The sequence below is a fragment of the Octopus sinensis genome, linkage group LG15 (assembly GCF_006345805.1).
Source record: "Octopus sinensis linkage group LG15, ASM634580v1, whole genome shotgun sequence".
NCBI lineage: Eukaryota > Metazoa > Mollusca > Cephalopoda > Octopoda > Octopodidae > Octopus > Octopus sinensis.
This window is the reverse complement of record NC_043011.1, coordinates 23,635,117-23,658,377: the sequence shown is the minus strand read 5'-3', so window position 1 is coordinate 23,658,377 and position 23,261 is coordinate 23,635,117. Positions and strand designations below refer to the sequence as shown.

Sequence of the window (23,261 nt, the reverse complement as noted above, 5' to 3'; positions counted from 1 at the left end):
TTTTCAGTACAGTGCAAAGTAGGTTGCAATCAATATCTCAGAATTCATGTCATAACCATACATCAGCCACGCATTCATCCATAATCTCTGCGGTTTACTTTTATTACTATGGATTGTCTCACTTGAAATAGACTTAACTGGTGATTTGGCTTCAAATCAATTATTGAAAGAGGCCAAATGTATCAGCAGATTGTTTTTAGTATTCTGTTGATCCCTGCTCTTAATTTGGTTCAGCTCTTCCTCCAGTGTGCAGTATATTGTCGGCCAGCCAGCATCTTGGCTACTTCCAACTTTTTCACTCCTGTTATTCTTTAATTGTGGTTTAGTCCTTTCCAACAATCCTGGACGGATTACTTGCTTTAAATGCCTTGAACATGAAGGTCGAACCACTTTCGACGTCTCTTTTGAGGATACCTGATGAGATTTATGGTGATTTTTTTTTTTTTTTTTTTTTTTTTTTTTTTCATTTTCATTTTCATTTTTTACATCTCTGTTGTTATTTGTGTTATTCAAGAAGGAATTGCCCTGTGCTATCTGCTGAATATTGAAAATTGAGTGATGGAATTTAGCATGGTATACTCTCTAAATTGTGTTGCAGTTTCCTTAGAGTGACTAGACAAAAAAAAAAGAAAAAAAAGAATTCTTTCTTTATGACCAATTTCTGTTGCTTCCTATCTGTTGTTTGTAACAAAATTTGTTTTTACTATGGTAATTGAAAAGCAGTGTACTAATGTTTCAGTACAGAGAAATTATATCAACTACAGTTATACATTTTTAACTCATCTTACTTATAATATACTTTTTGTTTATAACTGATTTGGTCTCCTAAATTTTAACATAGTAAAGTATCAACAGTGAAGTCACACAAAGCCTACACAAGAGGGTTGCCAACAATACACCTAGTCTTATTGATGTTTTAGGTCTTTCTTTTCAAATGTGTTTCAAACTTGGATTAATATAGAGTTTATTTTTATACATATCTCTCTCCCTCTCTGTCTGTCTGTCCCTCTCTCTCATGTGTGCACGCACATGATGGCTGAATGGTTAAGAAGTTTGCTTTTCAATCATTAGGTTCCTTGCTCAATCTCAGTATGTGGTACCATGAGCAAGTGTTTTTTTTTTTTTCTTAACCAGAATCTTGGGTTTATCCAAACCTTTTGATTTTTGAATGAAATTGAGTAGACAAAAATTGTACAGATGTGCATTGGATGTACTGTACTTGTGATGCAAAGGTTAAACCTATTATAGCATCATGTTAATTCTGCCTAAGTCTTCTTTGCTTTTTAATTTCTACAGTCTCTATGTATGTGTGTATATATATATATATATACATATATATATGTGTGTTTGTGTGTGTGTGTGTGTGTGTGTGTGTATGTTTGTGTCTTTGTGCTTGTCCCTTCCTACTGCTCTACAGCTAGTGTTGGTTTGTTTAGATCCCATAACTTGTCTGGCAAAAGAAATTGATAGAATAAGTATCAAACTCAAAATATAAGTATGCTTCAAGGTGATGCTCCAGCATGGCGCAGTCTAATGGCTGAAACAAGTAAAAGAGAAAAGATATGATGCATATCCACACCTTGTTTGAATGTATTCTCAAAAGTAAGCAGGTTGTGTAAGTTAGCTTCTATCACAAACTAGATTTGAACAGATGTTCTGGCGATAAATTGCTTGAAAGAAATTAATATAATGATTAAACTCTTTCATAATGACTTCTTTGTTAACCATGGTAATCTGAATACTGAATTTTCATTGGTTTACTTTAGTATTTTTGCTTTCCTATATTTTGAATATTCAACTCTACTACATTCACTGTTGAATATATTTTATTCAGTGCAAAAACAAATTTACTGAGTCCAAGCTACTTTGTATCATTACAACCTTTATAAGCATTACCATGTGTTCGTAGTGCAAATTTCTTTTGCCTGTTCTTTTGCTCCCTACAATTGCATTCTCTTTCTACTTTAAATCTTGTCTGTCTTGTTCATCATTCTATTTAAGTTGCTGTTCTCACTTCATTCTCTGAGCTTACCTTTTAATTATATAACAATTTAGCTGACAGGTTGTTCTTTTGGTATATCAAGAATTTCTGATGATTAATAAATAAATTATTCCCATAGCGTTGTGTATATTTATGAACAAAATTTCTTTTTACATTGAGTCTGTTTTAAAACAAGATGCTAAACAATGCTAGTTACTCAATTCACAGAGGTTTCTTTATGTAATGTTAGCTTCTATTGAAAACTCTCTAAATATTTTCAATTGTCTGTATTGTGTTCAATGTGAGTGTCTATTTGCTCCACAGATTAACAAAAGGTTTATTTACTTTCTAGGTTGGTTCTTAAACGTATGAATTACTACTGGGAACTATTTGTTGTGTATGTAGAATTCTTAAACTAAAAATATTGAATCAACTGTTAATTTTATTAACATTTGGACCTCTGTTCAATTCCATTTGGATTAACTGATTTATTTATTTTAATTTTATTATAACTAACTTAAAGTCTTAAATTAACATTTTAATTTAATTGATTTAGATACTAAAATTTTATAATAATTTCCTTTTGGAGGCTGTTCATTTCTAAGAATAAATGGACAGCATAAAATCCTAACGTGATATTTAGTTTCGAGAGCAAACTTTCTTCTGTAGAAAATCTGTAGCAAATGAAAAACAAATGCTTTTTTTTTTTTTTTAAGTATTTAATTTGAGAGTTTTTTAATATTTTATTTACTGCAAATAAGAACAATCTTGTTATTTCATCACATTTGCATTCTAACTGTATGTAGTTTTTTTTTTTTTTTATGTTTAGAATATTTCTAGCTGGCAACTTGAAATTACAGCACATTGCATATCAGCTAAATTTAGATATTTACATTTTCAATTGGTTTCATGTTTGTTTGTTTTTTGGCTAATGTCTTCAAATCATAACGACTTTAGTCTTCAATGTATGTATGTGTGTGTGAGAAAGAGAGAGAGAGAGAATGCTTAGATTTTGAAAAGCAAAGAAGCAAATATTGTATCATTAGTTATCTTCTGTTCCCATAAACACATCCTCTGTGATTCTATAATCAATTTGGAATAAATCTTAAGTCTTTCTGGCCTCAATTAAAGGCTGTTACTTGTTTACCCATACCCATCTTCTCTCTTACACACATTCATGCTTGCATGCAAGTAGGCTCTCTCTCATTCTTTATGATTGCTATAACACTTAAAACGCCATTTAACAGATTTAAGTTATTCAAAAAAAAAACAAACAAACAAGGAAACAATTTTTTTAAAAAACTGATTCTAAAATTGTGGTCATTTGTTAGCAAAAATAAACTGCAAACATATTTCACACTTCATTTATTAGTAATTCTATTACTGTTTGCTAACCTACTAATTGTCGTTGTATTTTCTATATTGCACTGTATCTTTGATTCATTATTATTGTTATTATGATGTGAAGGCAGTGAGCTGGCAGAATTATTAGCATACTGGGCAGAATGCTACTGGGGTACACTTTACCTTTCATCCTTTCAGGGTTGAAAAATAAGTACCTGTTGAGCACTGGGGTCTATGAAATTGACTTCAGCCCCTCCCCTGAAATTTCAAATCTTATGCCTATAGTAGAAAGGATTATTATTATATGATGGTAGTGAGCTGGCAGAATCGTTAGCATACTGGGCAAAATGTCTAGCTGGATTTCATCCGTCTTTATGTTCTGAGTTCAAATTCTGCCGAGGCCGACTTTGCCTGTCATTCTTTTGGGTGGTGAGCTGGCAGAATTGTTTGCACACCGGGCTAAATGCTTAGCAGCATTTCTTCTGTCTTTATGTTCTGCTTACAAATTCTGCTGAAATTGACTTTGCCTTTCATCCTTTTGAGGTCAATAGAATATCAGTTGAACAACGGGATCAATGTAATTGACTTTCTTCTTCCTCCTGAAACTGCTAGCCATTATTGTTATTATCATTAAAGAGGTGAGCTGGCAGAATTATTAGTATGCTGGGAAAGATGCATAGTGTCATTTTGTACATCTTTTACATTCTGTGTTCAAATTCTGCTGAGGTCAACTTAACTTTTTATCCTTTTGAGATCAATAAAATAAGTACCATTTGTACAAAGGAGTTGATGTAATCGATTTATCCCTCCCCTAAACTTGCTGGTCTTGTGCCAAAATTTGAAACCATTATTATTATTTAGTGAGAGAGCAGCACATGCCATCACAGTGACATTGGGGTACAAATATACGAAGCCCAATATATAAAAAATGAGTACTTGTCTGATAAGGGTACACCAGGCACATGCATCACAACCATATGTGCGTAGCACGGTGATTTCATATCAAGATAAACAGCACATGACCTTGCCGGTAGAGCCCAGTTAGAATTTTCATCAGGCTGAGTAGCTGATCCTGCTCAAAAGGTCTCTGAATAAGGTTTAAGTGATGATGAATGAAACACCCAATTCAAACCTACCAAAATTCCTTTCAACACATAGCTATGAAGCTCCCTCACTATTTTTGCTTGTGATCAGAGATACTCATATCATCAGCCACTAAGGAACATGCTCAACTGGTTATGTTCAAGTAACTGACAAGCAAATCTGTGGTATTGAGCAGAATATTTGTTGTAGCTCATCTTTTATACCAAGACAAAACATGTACAGGATAACACTTCCAATCAGTTAACATCAAAAGTCACGAGAGCCACTGTCTGATACTGCATTACAGCATTTATGATTATTATCATCATTAGGCAAGCTGGCAGAATCATTAGCATGCTGAGTGAAATACTTAGTGGTATTTCATTTGTCTTCACATTCTGGGTTCAGATTTTGCTGAGGTTGACTTTACCTTTTATCCTTTTGGGGTCAATAAATTAAGTACCAGTGAAAGACTGGGGTCGATGTAATCAACTAGTCCCCTCCCCCAAAATATCAGCCCTCGTGCCTTTAGCAGAAAGTATTATTATTATAATTCTTAAAGCAGTGAGCTGGCAGAATCATTAGCATGTTGGACGAAATGCTTTGTGGCATTTCTTCTAGCTCTTTAGATTGTGTTCAAATCCTACCTTGGTCAACACTGCTTTTCATTCTTTTTTATCAACCACTTAAGCACTAGGAATAAATAATGTGAAATTGAAGCAAAGAAAAGACAGAAGGCTTAATTTGAAAAAAAATGTTATGGTTGAAGGATTGAGAGCAAATGTGTTTGGAGATTGTTGTGGAAGATGCTTTTATGAAGTTTGATTTGAAGTGGTGTGTGTGGTTGCATGCATTATTTGAAAGTATATTTGGATACATTTTATTTTAAGAAATAAGGATTTTTTTACCGAAGTAGTTAACTTTGGGTTTATTTAGAAGAGACACAGAAAGTTTCCATGTTTATTTAGAAGAGAGATGGGAAGGTTTTCATGTTTTCCCAATACACTTTAGAATTGTAGGCAAATTCATTCCAAATGAAAGCAAAAACTGGAGTTACAGGTTGCATCTCTAACTGCTTCACTAGATTCTCAGCATTAATCTAAAATGACTTTTTGCGTAGACATGATATTTTAGATTTATTAGAAGAGGATTTAGAGGTTTATAAGTGCATTACTGATATAGGTGAAGCAGTTCTAGTGCTGATTTAGTCACATTATTGGACCTGGTTTATCAGAGAATTTATCACTTTGTATATTAAAAGATTGAGTATATTATGCTAGGTTTGTCTCACTATCTCAGCTCACAATAAAATCACTATCTGGCTGGATGTTTTTTTATCTGTATTTTTTTTTTATGTGTTTTGTTGATTTTGGGGTAAGAAACAGAGATTGTCCTCCTTCATTGTACCAATCATTTTAAGATGTCCCTCCAAAAAATTGACTATAATTTTCTACGTACTTAGGGAGGAGCACAAAACACAAACTGGAGAAAAGATTTAGGGAGAAGAAAAGTGGTTTTAAAATTTGTTTCTCTATAGATTATATGCCTTTAGATTAATGGAGTTATTTCTGGAGTTCATAAGGTGTCTAAGCAACATACTTAAATTTTCAATAAATTTTTTTTAAGACATTACATAAATCTTGTAAGTGGTTTTGATAGATGGAAACTGAAAGAAATGTATAGCTATGTTGTTTGTTTCCAGTCTTCTGTGAAAAACATGTCCGGCCATGGGGGAAATATTGCCTTGTTTAGAAACAAATGAGACTTAGTGACAGGAAGAGCATCTGGCTGTAGTAAAGCCTGCCTCAACAAATTTCATCTGACCTATGCAAGCATGGAAAAGTGAATGTTAGATGATGAGGATGACATTGTTGGCAGGTGATAACTGTGATGTGACATAGTTGCCTAATCAGAAAAAAATTGCTAGTTGTTTTCTACCTGTGAATATTTTATCAGTCTATTTCAATGTGCTGATATGGGAATCTTTTATATTTATTTTCATTTTTACCATTTTACAAAATTTTCCATTTTAGTATCCACTATTTGGTTGTACAGTTTGACATAAATTTCCACAGGTTTTGGTGCAAAAGTTTTAGATGTTTTTCACAAACACCAAACATTTTAATCATGTAGTACAGTGGACAACCTATTTTTGGCTAGTTTAACTGAAGACAATGATTAATGTGGTATTTACAATTTCTAACCTCTGAGTTTAGTCATTATTATCTACCTTTTTAATTACTTAGGCCACCACACCTATAGTAATGTCAAAGAATGGTGAATATTTAACATATTTTGTTTGAAACTCTAGCATTCCTCTATCAGATCTGTCACTTGAAAAAAATTTAAATTGCACAAGATATATTTTATTGGAGTAGAGCATTGTTTATTTAGCTTTAGTATATCTGGTGAACAGACCTTGTTGCTAACAATCTGTTATAAATTACCTTTTTAAAACCATCTAATCCATTCACTGAAACTGTGGCTTGCTACCAGGAATCTTCAGAATGTCAGTTATTTTGGGGTCACTATCAGTATAAATCTAAGGATTTTATTTTAGCAATTTAGTTTAATCTCGTCATGCTGCTGAATTGTTTGTAATGTATGTAATATTTGTCTGCTTTTATGTGGTGGGCACCATAAACCATAGTCTTATTTTAAGATTGTAGGCAGGAGTTTGAGAAATTTGGCTGCTTTTTCTAGCAACTGTTGGCATTGTTGATATTAAGTTTAGGTAAACCTTGACAATCTTGTCTATATTTCTGACAGTTATCTAAGACAATATTCTTTTACTTTTGTTAGTTTCACTCATTGGACTATGGCCATATTGGGATGGCACTTTCAAAAGTTTTAATCAATCATATTAATTTCAATACTTGTTTCTGTCTGGTTCTTATTTTATTGATATCTATTTATCGACTGCTAAGTTAAAACTATAAAGGGACACAAAATACTGGTGTCTGTCTAGCTATTTATCTATCCATCCATCCATCCATCTATCCATCCATGTCATCCTGAGGGACGACCTAAATAGATGGATAGATAGACTGGTGTAAACAAACACAAGCAGAGGAACACCTAGCATCACCACCATCATTGTATTGTTGTTTTTTTATTTCACTTTTTTTTCTCAGGATTGTATGGGTTGGATGGGTCTACCAATATAACATCTTGCCAATTGTGATCTTTTGTCATTTCCATTGTGAGGCTCAACCGTTTGAGATCATCTTTCACCCCTTCTCATGTCTTCCTCAGTTACCTTCTTCTGCAAGTTACTTCCACTTGGACAACTTGGCAGTTCTTTACCCACCTGTCATTCTCCATATACAGCACAGCCTTCTTTCTTGCACACTATATCTAATTTTTCATGTACACAGTTTGTCTCTCAGTTCATTTCTGCCTCATTGTCCATGCACACTAACATTACCCATCAGTTGAAACCTACTTGCTTCATTTCTATATACACTGTCTTTATACAACCTTTACATTTAATGCTCATGTTTTTCTGTCATTCAATACTTTATACACAAGCATCATACAATGTCCTTCACTCAGCGAGAGAATCCCTGTTGCCAGCTGAGGTAGTAACTATCAGAACGTTTTTCTTCTCATTCTTACTCTTGGCTGTTTACCTTTTAGAACATCCTCCTCCACTGCTAATTACGTCACTTAAGTAATGAGCTATCAACTACTCCTCTGGAGCCTTTCAAGAATGATAACAAATTTATTTTACGGCTGCTTTCACTGCTAACTACTCCTGTGCATCTGCAGCATGTGAGGTCTTCCTTCTTTGTTAGTATACTTGAGATCCTGGTAGTTTACATTGAGTACATTGTATGGAATTCTTATTACTTCTTTTCTGCATGCATATTGAGCATGGCTTGATTCCAGATGGTTGTAGAGTCTTGTCTTCTTCCTTCCTGTTAGCTAAACATTTGTGTTTGGTAGATTTACTTTGAAATCTCTTCATTCTAAGCTTTGTTTTCATCTTTGGAATTTTTTCTCTTACTCTTTGAGAGATCAACTTTGAGAACTATGTTAGCAGCACAAAGGAATTCCTATGGACAGCTGGTTTTAAACTCATCTTTTATGATCTGCAGAACTATTATAAAAAGTTGAGGACTGGACACCTTTGTATGCTAAATTCTTAATTTATCTCACTACTTACTCAGATTTTATTGATGGCATCCTGGTTCTCAAAAGCCGTTCATCTACTTTTAGATGTAGACCTATACCTACTGTTAGGGATACATGTATGAGAGAGAGAGAGACAGAGATGAACTTGCACATATGATTATGTAATTTCTGTCTATAAGACCCCGTTTACAACAAAAGTATTGATCAATATTTGGCTGTTGCAGAAGATCTCCAGGTTTCTCTTCATAGGACTGGGCTAGGAACATTAGGATTGAACCTTGAACAAAATGGAACAAATTTTGAAAGATGGCTTTTACATCATTATCATCATTTAATGTTGAGGTTTTGCAAAATATAGTGTTGAAAAAATTTAATCTTTATAAGAGTGTTTGCAGAAATGGTAATGTCAGGTAAAATGCTTTGCAGTATTTAGTTACATCTATTTACATTGTGAGTTCAAATCCTTCTGAGACTCAAATTACTTCTTCCCTCTAATGTCAATAAAATAGATAATATCAGGCTTGTACTGGGATCAGTTCAATCGATTTCATCTTCCACTATTAATTTATTTTTATGTGCTATTGTTAGAAATCGATCAGAAATCAATATCCTAATCTTTATTAACACTACATTTTAGGCCCCTGCACCCAACTTTTTTTTTTCTTTTGTATAAATCTGCCATTTCTGCAGTAGATGAAGCACTAGGGTTGCTTCCTTCTCTAATATCTCTGTTTCTATTTAGTCACAATATTAAATGACCAGATAAAATACATAAAAAGAAAACTTCTTCACTATGATAAAAGAAACTAAGCCGTAATGTGTGTGTGTGTGTGTGTGTGATTTGAAATCAGTATCGTGTGTCAAAGGAAGAATGAAATTTTAATTAGAGATTATGAAAGATTTATAAAGAATAATACAATAATTCTTTTTCTAGGAAAAACACAGATTGGTGGGTGGGGGGATGTACTTGCTGGCCTTCAGTGTTTAAGAGGGGTCATTAAAAAGAAAAAAAAAATATGTGAAAAACACTCAGCTCAAAGCTTACAACACTCGTTTTTGGAAATAGACTTACTGCCCTGATGTATTATAAAAGCATTCTTTTAGAATATTTCAGGTCTTATTTTAGTCACCTTTATGGTGATTTTTATTCTTTTCTATGTTCAGTATATTGTTGCTAACATTACTGCGGAGCACATTTTTTTTTTTTTATTTCACTTGGGATGGTCTTTATTTTCTTAAATAAGCAGTTTGCTAAGGTTTTGGTTTTCTATTTTCAGTCTTTGTTATAAAGCGGAATTATATACACTTCCTACAGCTAATGTTACATATAATCTGATCATGTATTACTCACTCTCTTTACCACTTCTCAAGAATGAATGTAATGCAAAGGGATTGTTTGAAAAGACTTATAGTTTTATATTAATTTTTGGTTTATGAAGTACAATTACTTGCAGTTATAAAATGAAACTATGTTTTTATCAAAATGTAATATTTAGATCTATATTCAAAATTTTTTCTGATAGATATTCTGAAAAAATTAGCCCGCAAACATTTTACTATATTCCCTTTGACTGTTACTGATTTTTATATTTAATTTTTAAATGAATGCTTCTATGTTCCTAGTGAAAAGCAAGTCCTGTGCTGCTAAAACTTGCTTTGAACATCTGAAGGGTAGGTTCCAGTTATGGTAGTTTATTACTTGGGGTTGATTATGATCAATCCTAATGTGGAATTTTGTTAATGAGTTCTTTGGATTTAGCTCAAATTGAAAAAACTCATTAAGCCAGAAGATATCTCAGTTTCCAAAGTGTGTAAGCAACTGAAAACACAAGGACACCAGTCCATTGTAGACTACTGCTCTCAATTTACTGACTAGGCTGAGAATCGAAACCAATGATGTTACAGTTGGAAATCTAAAACCCTAACCACTAGGCTAAGGTCCTTTGCCTGTTCAGTTTGATAAAAAGTTGTTTTTTTAAATCTTGTTACAGTCATTGGACTGCCTTGAAGAGTTTAATTGAATAAATCAACCCCAGTACTTACATTTTAAGTCTTATACTTATCTTACAGGTCTCTTTTTGTCAAACTGCTAAGTTACAGGAATATAAACAAATACTGGCTTTTAGGCAGCACACACAGATAAACACACACACACTCCCCCCCCTATATATATATATATATATATATATATATATATATATATATATATATATCAAATTCACTCACAAGGCATTAAATGGGCTGGGGCTATAGTAGAAGATACTTACTCAAGGTGTCACATGCTGGGACTGAACCTGAAACCCCATAGTTGCAATGCAAGCTTCTTAACCACACTGCTATACCTGCAGAGAATACTTTTAAAGTTTTTGCTTGAATGGAAGGTTTTTGTGGTAAATCGTCCATAGCAGCTACGCAGACAAATAGTTGACCTAACAATCTAATAGCATGAAATCTGAAACTATGAACTGTTGTCCTCTTTATAGAGGATACCATTGAGAGTGAGTCAGCGAGGCAGTGTCTACATGGTTGCTTGGTTTACTAGCTATAGTTACCAAACTTTTGAGGAAAGGAAATATACATGTGTGTCCGAGACAGTGTACTCTTAGAAATGAGATGGTCACACTTGAATGACTTTGATCATAAGTCTGCTCAATCAGGTCATCAATGAGATGAATAAAGAAATGTTATTGAAGGAAAAATTTTTTTAAATACTTTTGCTTGTTGTAGTGGGAGTAATTGTTGGTAAATTATAACTGCTATGTTCTGGTCTAAAGAAAGTACTGATGGCATGATGGTGGGCAGCTATGCTCTATATTCAACCTCTGTTAATCTGAATATTTCGTTTTTTAATTTACTTGAAATTGTTCATTTCAGTTTTCTCCCATTTTCCTTTCTTTCATAAAAGTAACTGTTATGTTTCTGCCAAAGGTCCTCTTTCTCTTATTCAGCAATATGATTGTTAGTGAATATTGTGGGTTGATTCATTATCTTCATTTAATGTCCAATTTTCCCCTGAATTCATGTGTTGGACAGAGTTTATTTGAGGCAGATTTTTTTTATGTCGGATGCCCTGCCTGTTGCCAAACCTAACCTGTTTCCAAGCAAGGTAATATTTCTCCAAGGCCAGACATGTTCATGCAGAATATTGGAAACTACTCATATGACAGTGACACTCATTTACAACTATCACATGATATCAGGATAAGGGGACAGACACACACATACATGTATACACTTACACATGTATATGCTCTCTCTCTCTCTCTCTCACGGCTCCTTTCAGTTTCTGTCAATCAAATCTACTCACAAGTCTGGTCAAACCAGGGTTATGTTCTCTCTCTCTCTCTCTCTCTCTCTCTCTTACACACACACACACACTTGCACATGTGCGCACACACACACACACACACACACACAAGGCTCCTTTCAGTTTCTGTCAATCAAATCTACTCACAAGTCTGTGGTCAGACCAGGGTTATGGTAGAATACACTTGCCCAAGGTGCTTTGCTGTTGGACTGAATCCAGAATCATATGGTTGAGAAGCAAACTTCTTACTACACAGCCATTAGAATTGGAGTAATTGCAAAAGTTGACTTTTCAATAACCACAAGGTTACTAAACAAAACCCCATGATACATTCATGGCTAACTTCACTGGACTTGTGAAAATTATCTTTGCCAGCAACATAGTACGCTGCCAGTAATAGGATATGGACCAGTAGGCCAGCGTCTTATTGATTTGGCTGCTTTATGGCTCTTCATCATATTTATTACCTTTTGAAAACGGCAACATTTTAAATTTGAAACTGCAAAAGCAAAATAAAAGAAATATCCAAGTTTAGAGCAATGATTAAGATAACTTGAGCAATTTTTTTTTTATCTTTATTTTCAACAGATGGCTTCTCCAATTGTTTTTCTGTCTACCCCCCCTCACACCTCCCAATATCTTATACCTTTTGTCAGTCCATTAGAAATTTCTCAAAATTGTTCATGTTATTGAATATTTTCTCTTTTATTATTAAGTGCTGTTGTTACAACTATAGTCATTATTTAGTGGGGGAAAAAAAAAGATGGCTGAGAGTTAATTCCTTTTCCTTTTGATAGCTGTAGAAATAAAATTAATTTTAGATAATACTACTGTAGAAATAAAACTAATCTCAAATGAAAATAATAATGATAATAATAAAATCAAAAGCAAGAAGTATTTGACTGCAAGAGTATGAAATACTGATGGGACTGGATACAGCAGATTCAAGCTGCTAGGTTTATCTATCACTTCCTAGACCAACTACTGCAAGATTTATGTTGTGAAAAGTGATATATTAGCTGTTGTGGTACAAAAATAATGACTGCACTCTACAATTGCTATTTCTAGAAATAGAAATAGTTATTCATAATGGCTGTCTGACTTCAGAAAAATAAAACTATGGTGGAATTTCCAATATCCGTTTCTTTCTATGCACTGATTTCAGACTTTAAAAAAAAATCTATTTATGATTTGTTTATTAATAAATTATCTTATTCATTATCATAAAGTAATGTTATTAAAGGACTGTTGTAGGCGGAATAGATTAATCTGGCTCAGGCTTGATTAATTGCATTGTATTATTATTATTATTATTATCATATATTGTGCAGGGTGTAATGAGAGTTGTCTTCCTTAAACATGAAATGTGTGAGTGTGTGGAAATACATACATATATATATATGTATATATGTATGTATATATATGTATGTATGTATGTATGTATATGTATGTATGTTTATGTATAATGAATAATAAAAAATGACATAGGAGAGAGAATAACAAATGTTATTAACTTAAAGCTTGAATGGAGAGAGAAAGTGTCTTAACATTTTGGGTGTTAGTCCTTTATCAGAAGAAAAAAACCCGAAATACATTGAGGGAAAGAGAGAGGGGAGGAAAACAAAGGTTTAGAAACTGGGTGGTAATGTTGTTTTATGGGGTGGAGAAATTAAAAAGGAAGGAGGGGCAGATGTATATATGAAGATATAGAAATATATATCTGTGTCTGGAAGCAAGTAGAAGAGGAGAGAGGTGCGTATATGGTTGCGTATGCGAGATGCTTGTGTGTGGAAGTATAATGTGGGTATATGAGGTGTGTGTATGTAATTATTGTGTGGTAAGATAGCTTGGGCGTGAAGAGGTGAAAATGAGTACAAGTGAGAGGAAAAAGTAAAAGGGGTATGTTGGTGAGGCAAGTTGGAAAGACAGGAGAACTTTAGTCTCTGGGTGAGAAACATTCAAGGCAGAGGAAAGGCGTAACCTGTTAGCATTCAAATTACTCTGCCAAATGTAATGCTTTTTTATTAATACTATTTTGAATTAATCATGTCTAGTTTTAGAATGACATTGTAGGTTAGGTGTGAGAGGTTAGATCAGGCCAATTTGAACATAAAACAGAAGGAATATTTGGACTGTATATGGCCGGTTTAAACACTAAAGGGTTAAATTAAAATAAGCAAAAAATATGGGCCCTGTGAAGAGAAGGAAAAGGTATTCTATATGCATATTTGTATAAGATATAGTATATTTACCATTTGTATGTATAAGATATAGTATATGTACCATTTGTATATATGTATGTGTGTGTATAATTTTATGTATATGTGTACATGTATATATGTATAGTATATGTAGCTTATATGCATACACATCAAATAATGGGCATGAATAAAAGGTGAATGTCGTTTCTATCTCTGGAGCAGATTTAGAGTGCCACTAGGGTAACCTTTGTGAATTACGACACACAGTTATGACTTGATGTCAGAAGTTTTTGTCTGTATTGGATTATTAACTTCTTCAATGTATATCATCACCTGTGCTAATGGTGCATTGCTGCTCCTGTTTTGTTTGTTAGCAATGTGATACTAAGTTGCTGACTTCAATTAGACTTTAGTGACTTTGCCGTCTTACCAGTGTTACAAAATGTCTGGATACCAATTCCAAGATTTTGATCCTTATCTGGTATTAATTCACTTGATGAAAGGTATCTATTCAAGGTGGATGGCTGTGTTGTTAATAAGCTCATTTTGTAACCATAAGGTTTTGGGTTCAGTCCCACTGCATGGCACCTTTGGCAAGCGCCTTGTATTATAGCCCCAAGCTGATCAGTGCTTTGTGAGAAAATTTGGTTGACAGAAACCGTGTGGTAGCTTATTGTGCATACGTATATGTGCATCTTAGTTTGTAAACTGGTGTTAGTTTGCTTATGTCCCCATAACTTAACAGTTTGGCAATAGAGGCCAATAGAAAAAGTACCAGAATTGAAAAAAATAGTGCTCGGGTTGTTTTGTCTGATTAAAACCCTTAAAGATGGTATCCTGGCATATTCACAGCCCAAAGACTGAAACAAGTGTAAAAGATAAAAATTGGCTCTTAAGAAGGATGAGCCACTGATACAAGTCAAGTTTTCAGTACTACTATTACTGCTGCTGCTGCTACTGATTGAAGTAAAGATGTTTTTGTCTGTTGCATATATGGAGAAGACTATAGTAAAAATATATATGCACGTGTCATAGAAAACTTTAACAATTTCCTGTGTGCCTATGTATATGTAGGTTTAACATCTGAGTTTAGTTTGTATATATTGGTCCTTGGGTGAGATGATATCTCAGTAATACAGCATCTACAGTAATACAGAAACTCATTAAAATTTTTGATGTGGCTAAAGCTGTAGCATTGTGTGAAGAGCTGAAAAAGTCAAGAGACCCATGTATTGGTGAGGCTATGTGTTCTGTTGAGTATATCAATACTGACAGATGTTTTGTAAACAAAGCAGGTAGAGTTGCAAAATGCGTGAGAATGATAAATTTCAGATTCAGTTTTGTCCTGTACATGCAAAGAGTGATATTAATATGCCAAATCAGTCCACTTCACAAAAATATGCAAGTCGTGGTTGCTCCACTAAAAGGAAAACATTTAAGCAATTTAATTAGCTTAAGCGAATGGATGCATTATGTGTGAGTATACAAGACTGGATGCCACTTACCATAGGTATATATGGGCTTTATTAATTAGAAATAATAGATGAGGGCACAATGACATGTATTATCTCTGACTGTTGGTGAGAAGTTATCTGATGTTGCTGACCATTTTCATCTTCAAGTATTTTGACTGCTTTTTAGACTTTAAAATTCTTATGAAGTTATTATTCAGATGGAGTTGGTCAGAAATTCTTGGTTGTGAGCATACATACAGAACTTATTTGAGCTTATTTATTTATCCATTTATCTGTTTAATTTTTTAATAGAAAGTGGGTGATTGGAAATAGTGGTGGGTCAGTTTTACTTCATAGCAAATGAAAGTAGTGCTATTGAAAAAAAGAAAAAGAAAAATTACATCAAATGCTTAGTGATACAGGTATTTGATCATTCTTGATACCAGAACAATAAATACATCACTCTGACTTCTTAATGAAGAACTGCTATCAGATACACTTGTAAAACAATTTATAGCAGAAGAATTTTTATTGCTATATATGGTTTCATAGTTTTGTGTGTTATTTTTCTTTTCTTAACCTGTTTTAAAATAATGAGTTTGGTGCTCATAATTATGTACCAACTTTAACTCTATAATACTATAATGCCTATGTGTAAAAAAAAAAAAGAAGAAAAGAAAAAAAAATGTTGGATTTCTTATATCCAGAAAACTTGGAATTAATGAAGGTGTGATTTGTGATATAATACCTTTCTGAGAAGCATTATAAGTGAAATAGTTTCAGCTAGGAATTGAAATAATGTCATGAATTTCATTTAGCTACAAACTTAATACTCCACCATATTACCATATCCTTGTATCCTTTCATTATTCTATAAAATTACTATGTTCAACACAAGATCAGTGTCTTACTGAAAGGAGTGGCTACATGATTGCTTGACCTGCTAAAAATAGTTGCCAAAACCCCCTGCACTTACTATCATTTCAGCAATGGAGGATAACTTGTACAATATAGTTTTGATATACAAAAGGATGGAATGATCATGAATGGATAGGTTTATTCAATCAGGGCTGACCTAGAATAAACCCTTTCATTACTGTATTTCTGTTGAAATATACTGCCTGTGTTGCAATTAATTTTGAAAATAACAAGCAATTTGTTACTATTAAGCTTGTGTCTGGAACACAAATTAACATTGAATTTTAATTGGGGATTTTAATTTCGATAACTTTAATACTGGAAGTTTCTATCATAGGACTTGGGGCAGTTTCTGGCAGGTTGGTATTAAAAAAGTTATAGCACTGAAGTCATGTGACTCTCTGTATGCATGTTTTTAGTATTTTCCCATGTTAAGGTGGTAAGCTGGAAGAATTGTTGGCACGCCAAGCAAAATGCTTAGCGTCATTTTGCCTGTCTTTGTTCTGAATTCTAATTCTGCTGGGGTCAACTTTGCCTTTCATCCTTTCAGGGTCGATGAAATAAGTACCAGTCAAGTACTGGCTAGATGTAATCGGTTTACCTCCTTCTCCAGAATTCTTGGCTTTGTGCCAAAATTTGAAACTAATATTTTCCTGGCATTATTGTATTTACATTGAATTATAAGAAAAATTATGAAATAATTAAGATTTTAGTTTAGTTGTCTATATGAGAGCAAGTAGTCAAAGTTGTTCAGTTTTCTGAGGTTTAAAAAAAAAATTGTAATTGATCTAAGCATCTCTGCATTGGCAAAGAACACGCATAAGATCATTGAATGTCAGAAAAATATTGATAACTTCAGTCGTGATTGTATCCAACTTTTTATTGAAGCCTGTACAACATATGAAAACAGTTTAAGGACTGAATTACTTTTAATGGTAGTTCTGATATTTAAGAGATATGAGGTGTAGGTGGGATCATTCTGATATCACCATGTTGATACACAGACATAACAGAATTAATAGACACTCTTCTATTATTAAAATATATTTAAATCTGAAATTATGCATTCAAATTATTTATCAATTACTATAATGTGAATATCTAATATTTAGTAGACATGCCCTTTGCATTTTTCAATGCAAGGACCCTATTAGGCATGCTACTGATCAGATAACAAATATTTTCTTGAGGAATGTCTTGCCAAGTTTCATGCAGTAATCTCAAAAGATCTGGCTTTGAGGATGCTTTGTCCATTATACCCCAGAGGTGTTCAATAGGGTTCATATCTGGTGTCTGGCTTGACCATGGAAGCTTTTTAATGCTATTCTCATCCAACCAATCTTGGGTCTTTTTAGCTGTGTGACAAGGAGCCCCATCTTCCATAAATAAGGAGTTTTCTTTAAATATTTCACCATTAGAGAAGATTGGAAGAAATACTTTCTGCAATATGGACACATTTATCTGAGTTTATGTTTCCCTCATACTCCACCAGCTCTGATTGACCATTGCTCCAAGTTGCTCCCCAGACCATCACAGAATAGCTTCTGTGCTTCATTGTAGGTTGCAATTTTTTCACGCCAAATTCTTGATCAGTCTCCAGGCCCACACTCGACCACTGTCAGAAAATACAACAAACTTGGACTCATCAGAGAATATGACAGTGTCCCAAAATGCTAGTGATCTCTCCACCATCTCACTGGCCCAATCTTTTCTCCACTTGATATTGGCTAGTCAAAGAAGTAGCTTCCTTCTTGCTGCTCTGTCATAGTAACCAAGTTTGTGGAGATACCCAACAGCTGTTCTGGGACTGACATCGGCTTGTTCTGCTATGTTAGAGGCGTTGCAATGAGGATTATCCTCTACATTTCTCTTAACAAAGTGAAGGGTCCCATCAGAGGACCCTGATTGACCTGGACAAGGTGATGTTGTCTCCTTCCTCTCCCTAGTGAATTGCACAATCGCTCTAGTAACTGTAGACTGGGATCCCAAGGTTTTCAGTGATTTTACGCTGACTTAGTCCACTTTCAGATTGACCCACAATACAGCCTCTTTGAAATTCGGACAGTTCCAAGGCTTCTTTTGTACATGGCATGATTAAACAGTCACATATAGAACCTGAAACATAAAAATGCCAATTCATAAAAATATATAAACTTTTTCAAGTAATGTAAAACGATGTTTTATGAGGTTTTTATTTACTTCTGTCATGTCTGTGTATTATTAAAATACTTTTCAAAGCCTTAGATATGTTACTTAAAGCTCTTTTACTTGTTCCAAACATTGGACTGCAGCCATGTTAGGACAACCATCTTCAAGAGTTTTTAGTTAATCATACATCAACCAGCATAGTTATTTTATCAGTTTCTTTGTATTGAGTTGCTAAGTTAAGTGGTTATGACATAAAGTAGATGCAGCCTGACATGGGTTTCTGCAGGTAAATATAAACACACACAGATATGTTATTTGTATACATATCAGGCTTCCATCCAATTCTGTTAACAAATTTCACTCGCAAGGCATTAATCAACCTGTCCAAGGTGTCAAACAGTACCCTGGTACCCTCTGGTTGTGAAGTGAAAACTTGTTAACCCCTTGCCTGCATCTGATATAATATTCGTTTTTCAACTGGACACAAACCTAATTTTTAAAGGGAACAGAGTTATATATATATGATTGAGTCAATCTGAATATAATTGTGTGTTTATTTTAAAGGGAGGATTGGCTCCACCACTCAGGCTTATCAAACTGTGTGTGTATGAATATGTGTGTGTAATTGTGTTTAAATGTATATGTGCATATTCATACATGTGCACATGTATGTATGGCTATGTGTCGAGATATTTGTATATATTTGTTTTTGTCTGTGAGCAGATCATGGAATTGGTAGTGTCAAATTGAACCAGTCTGTGGTATTGTGTATTTTTATGCTCAGATTGACCTTTGCCTTTCCTTGTAATGTCAAAGTACCAGACAAAGTATATGGAAGGGGGAAGATACAAGGGATTAAAACCCCACTAAAACAGTCAGTATCTTAGAATGACTCTACTGCAATTGCTAAAATCAGTAAAAGAAAGATCAAAGAATTTTTAATGGTACTAGTTGAGTTGAAGAAATGAAAGCTAAGCTGAACATAGGGTGACTCAGGAGTCAGAATATAGAATGTGTAAACTTAAATACTGTAAGTTTAGCATTCTGAGGGACTGATTTAGCATAGGTTTGCTCCCGAACATGTTTCAGCGTATTGCAGTCTTTTTGTTGTGCTAGTACAATGACCTCTATTCCCCAGAGCTAGCTAGTTACATATCTCTTCCACTCAGGTCCACTTGATACGCTTGTCTCCCCACCAACCCTGTACTTATCACTATGCCCAATTTTTCTTTCTCTACAGAATCAAATTTCTAGAATAATTCCTTCCTTGCCTATAATATATTTTCCTGCAGTTGTTCAAGATGGATGCCAACTGATAAAGTTGTGGGAGTCATGAGCAGACCACTTTCTTCCTGATAAATTCATATGGGGCAGAGGCAGGGGGAATTGTTTAAGAATTTTGGTATTAGCATTTGAATTTCAGAACTGAGAAATACGTTAATTTTCCTTCCTCTTCAAATAACTTAATTAATTTTTGATTTAAAAAAAAATAGCTGATGTTGTCATAAACCTAGTAAACTGATTAGAAATGGTATTAGCATAATTTTTATTAAATGTAACATTTTTAATTCCTTTTGATTATTTCTGTATTCATTTTTAATTTATTAATTTGATGTTGTAACTGCCAAAAATGTCTGGAAATATAATAAATGCTAAAAGATTTAGGAAAAATTAAATATATTTCAAAAAAATTTTCTTTTTACTTGAGATTAAAATAGGCATGGTCTCTAAAATTGAACAGTTAGAAATATATTTTAAATAGAAAAACCAGTATCACCTTTCCAAAATCAAGATTAGAAACAACCTGATAAAAAGCATGTATGCAAAATTTATTTATGAAACGTTGATAGAGAAAAATAATGAAAAGATTTGCAATTAGTTTTGACAAATTAACATCAGGTAAAGTTTTTTTTTAAATGATTATGTAAAGTCTGTTAGTTAATTCTGACGTTTTGCAATTTTATTTTCTCCAAGTGTCAAACTTTGTTAATGAATGTATAACTTCCCTAAATCATTATATTAGAACAGCTACTAAATTTTTTAAAATTCTTTTTACTGCTGGTTTAACTTCCTGTTGTCAACCCTACATTGTTTCTAAGGAATGTAATATTTCCTCATGACCAGGTAATGTTTTTTTTATGGAAGACTGGAAATGAACAATATCACTTGTGTGACAGTGATGCTCATTTACAACCAGCACCTGATGTCAAGATAAGTAGTTACCATCTACCAAATCCACTCATAAGGCTTTGGTCAGTCCAGAGTTATAGTAGATGCTTGCCCAAGGTACTGCATGGTGGGGCTGAACTTGAGTCCATATGGTTGGGAAACAAGCTTCTCAACCACACAGCTACACTTATGCCTATATACATACATACATACTTACTTACATACATACATAAATATATATATATATATATATATATATATATATATATATATATATAGTCTCTTACAGCCCAATAAACCTATCTTAGTTGTTTATATTTTTAAGCAGCTTAAGAAACCTAAATAAGATGTGAGTTTTGTCTCAATCTTATATCATGTTCATTATTGCTTTTATATCTGCTTTTTCCATGCTGAAATGAATTGGATAAGATTTCTTGAGAGAACATTCTACAATCAGATGCCTCTCCTGATGTTAATCCTTGTTTTCAAGTAAGGTAATTTATTAGGCTTCTTCATGCATTGAACTGCCTGGTTGCCAGACTTTTTATTTATGCTGGTTATAAATTTAAACACTGCCCAAACATTGCCGCATATTCTTGAAGGGCTCTGAATAGTTTCCATGTGTCAAATTTCACTTCTCAGGCATTGACCAACCTGAGTCTATAGTAGAAGACACTTACCCAAAACAGTGTGGCTGTTTAGCAAACTTCTTAACTACACATCTATGTCTGCACTCATGTTCTTTAATGATAAACTATTATTATTGTTATGTAACTTCAGGTCAGCTCTGATCAAGCAGACTCTTATCATGAGGTAGTTGGTCAAACAACAATTTCTTTTGTTCCAAATAGTGGTTGCTTAACTTGCTAGAATCTCCTTTATAGTTTACCATGCTATCTTGAAAATGGATGATGACTATATTGGGTGACGTAATCCTGAATATATCAGGAAAGGCTGATATATTGCTCGGCTGCTGTGTGTTAGAAATAACTCAGTGTTGTTGCTATTGATGGACTGTTGATATACTGTAGATGGACTGTTGTTGCTATTGATAGACTGTTGTTGCTGTTGATTTGCCATTGTTGTTATTGATTTACTGACATTTTGGACAGTTAAATATGTGTATGTATTTGCAATTTAAAATATCAGTTTCTTTATTCATTGAACTTTGTTCATTTTCTCTCCACAGGCATGAAAAAAGCTGATAAACAGAAACCAATGCCTCTAGATGTAAGTATAATTAATTGATTTCTAATATTTCACCAAGTAAAAAGTTGGCCATTGTTTTTGAGCTTGCTTTAGTTTGCTTCACTAAACATAAAACACAAGTTAATTTCCAGTATGGAATGACAGATCTAAGATAATCACATTCTGTTGGTTTCTGTTTTTCAGATGCTTTTAAAACTAGTTTTAACTTTAATTTTTATTTACAGTGCTTATTGTTATCAGAAGGAAGTGAACATGAATAAAACAGACATTACTTTATATCTAGCCAACTACAGTTAACTTTTAGGGTATGATGAAAGGAAGTGTTATCTCAGTTTGCATGGATCAACTTGATATCATCTCTGTATTCTTACTCCCACCCTTTCTATATCAATTCCTTCTAGAAATTTCCTCACTCCCTGACTGTTGATCCTTTCTTGTCTGCCAAATACTGTAATTGTAGGATTTATTTCTTCCTCTTGGCCAGTATTTCTCAATAAGGTTTTGTTGTTAAAGTTTATCTGCAACTAATTGGTTATCCACAATGCACAAAATATTTTAACTTTTTTCTATACAATTCTTAATGATCTGATCTGGAAGTGTTTCTACAACTGGGCGCCCTTCTTAACGTCAAGCACTCCAAGAGTGTAGTGGGTGCTTTTTACGTGCCACCGGCACAGGGGCCCAGAAAGGGTGGCATTGACCACAATTGGATGATGCTTTTTACATGCCGCTGGCACAGAAGCCAATTACAGAGGCACTAGCATCGGCCACGTTCGGATTGTGCTTTTTACATGCTACCATCACGGGGTCACAACTACAATTTCCATTTGATTTGATTTTGATATTGCTGTTGCTGTACTTGACTCAATAGGTCTCTGCAAGCACGGCATGTCACCCTATGATCCAAAGTACTTTTGAGTGGGCTGGTTATGCGACACTGGTGTAGGTTACAGTTGTGGACTCACTGCTTCAGATTTTCTCTTCACATTCACACCATCACATTTAAAAAAAATTTCAATCTGGTTGATGATGGTGGATGATGGAAAAACTGTTGGAGAGTAACTGACAAACAATACATCTGACTTGATTATCTTTCTTGCTTTCTTAGCCTCTCTTTCTTCATTTTCATTCTCTTCTTACTCTTGTTTTATCCTCTCATTATTCTCTCATATTCATTATTTTCCCTTTCATCTCTGTCTCTCTGTCTGTATTTTATATAAGGTATTTGAAGGAGGAGGAGCAGTAACCATGACTAGCTCTCCAGACAAGCAATATTGATGTGGCTTGATGCCCATATTGAATATCTGTAG

The 23,261-nt window shown here is 33.8% G+C and overlaps 1 protein-coding gene across 18 annotated transcripts in view; it reads left to right on the top strand.

Moving 5' to 3' along the window:
- The window catches only part of LOC115219721 (phosphatidylinositol 4-phosphate 5-kinase type-1 alpha), a 285,819-nt gene that overhangs the window by 73,685 nt on the left and 188,873 nt on the right, over positions 1 to 23,261 (top strand). For 17 of the 18 annotated variants that reach the window (XR_005002153.1, XR_005002152.1, XR_005002151.1 and 14 more), the window contains exon 2: positions 21,932 to 21,972. Coding sequence is in view for 7 of the 18 variants with exons in the window: in XM_036509545.1 (XP_036365438.1) it covers positions 21,932 to 21,972 (41 nt within the window). In the remaining 11 variants the exon portion in view is untranslated. Of the gene's footprint in view, positions 1 to 236; positions 430 to 21,931; positions 21,973 to 23,261 lie in introns of those variants that run through there. The other variant, XR_005002156.1, reaches the window with a different exon arrangement.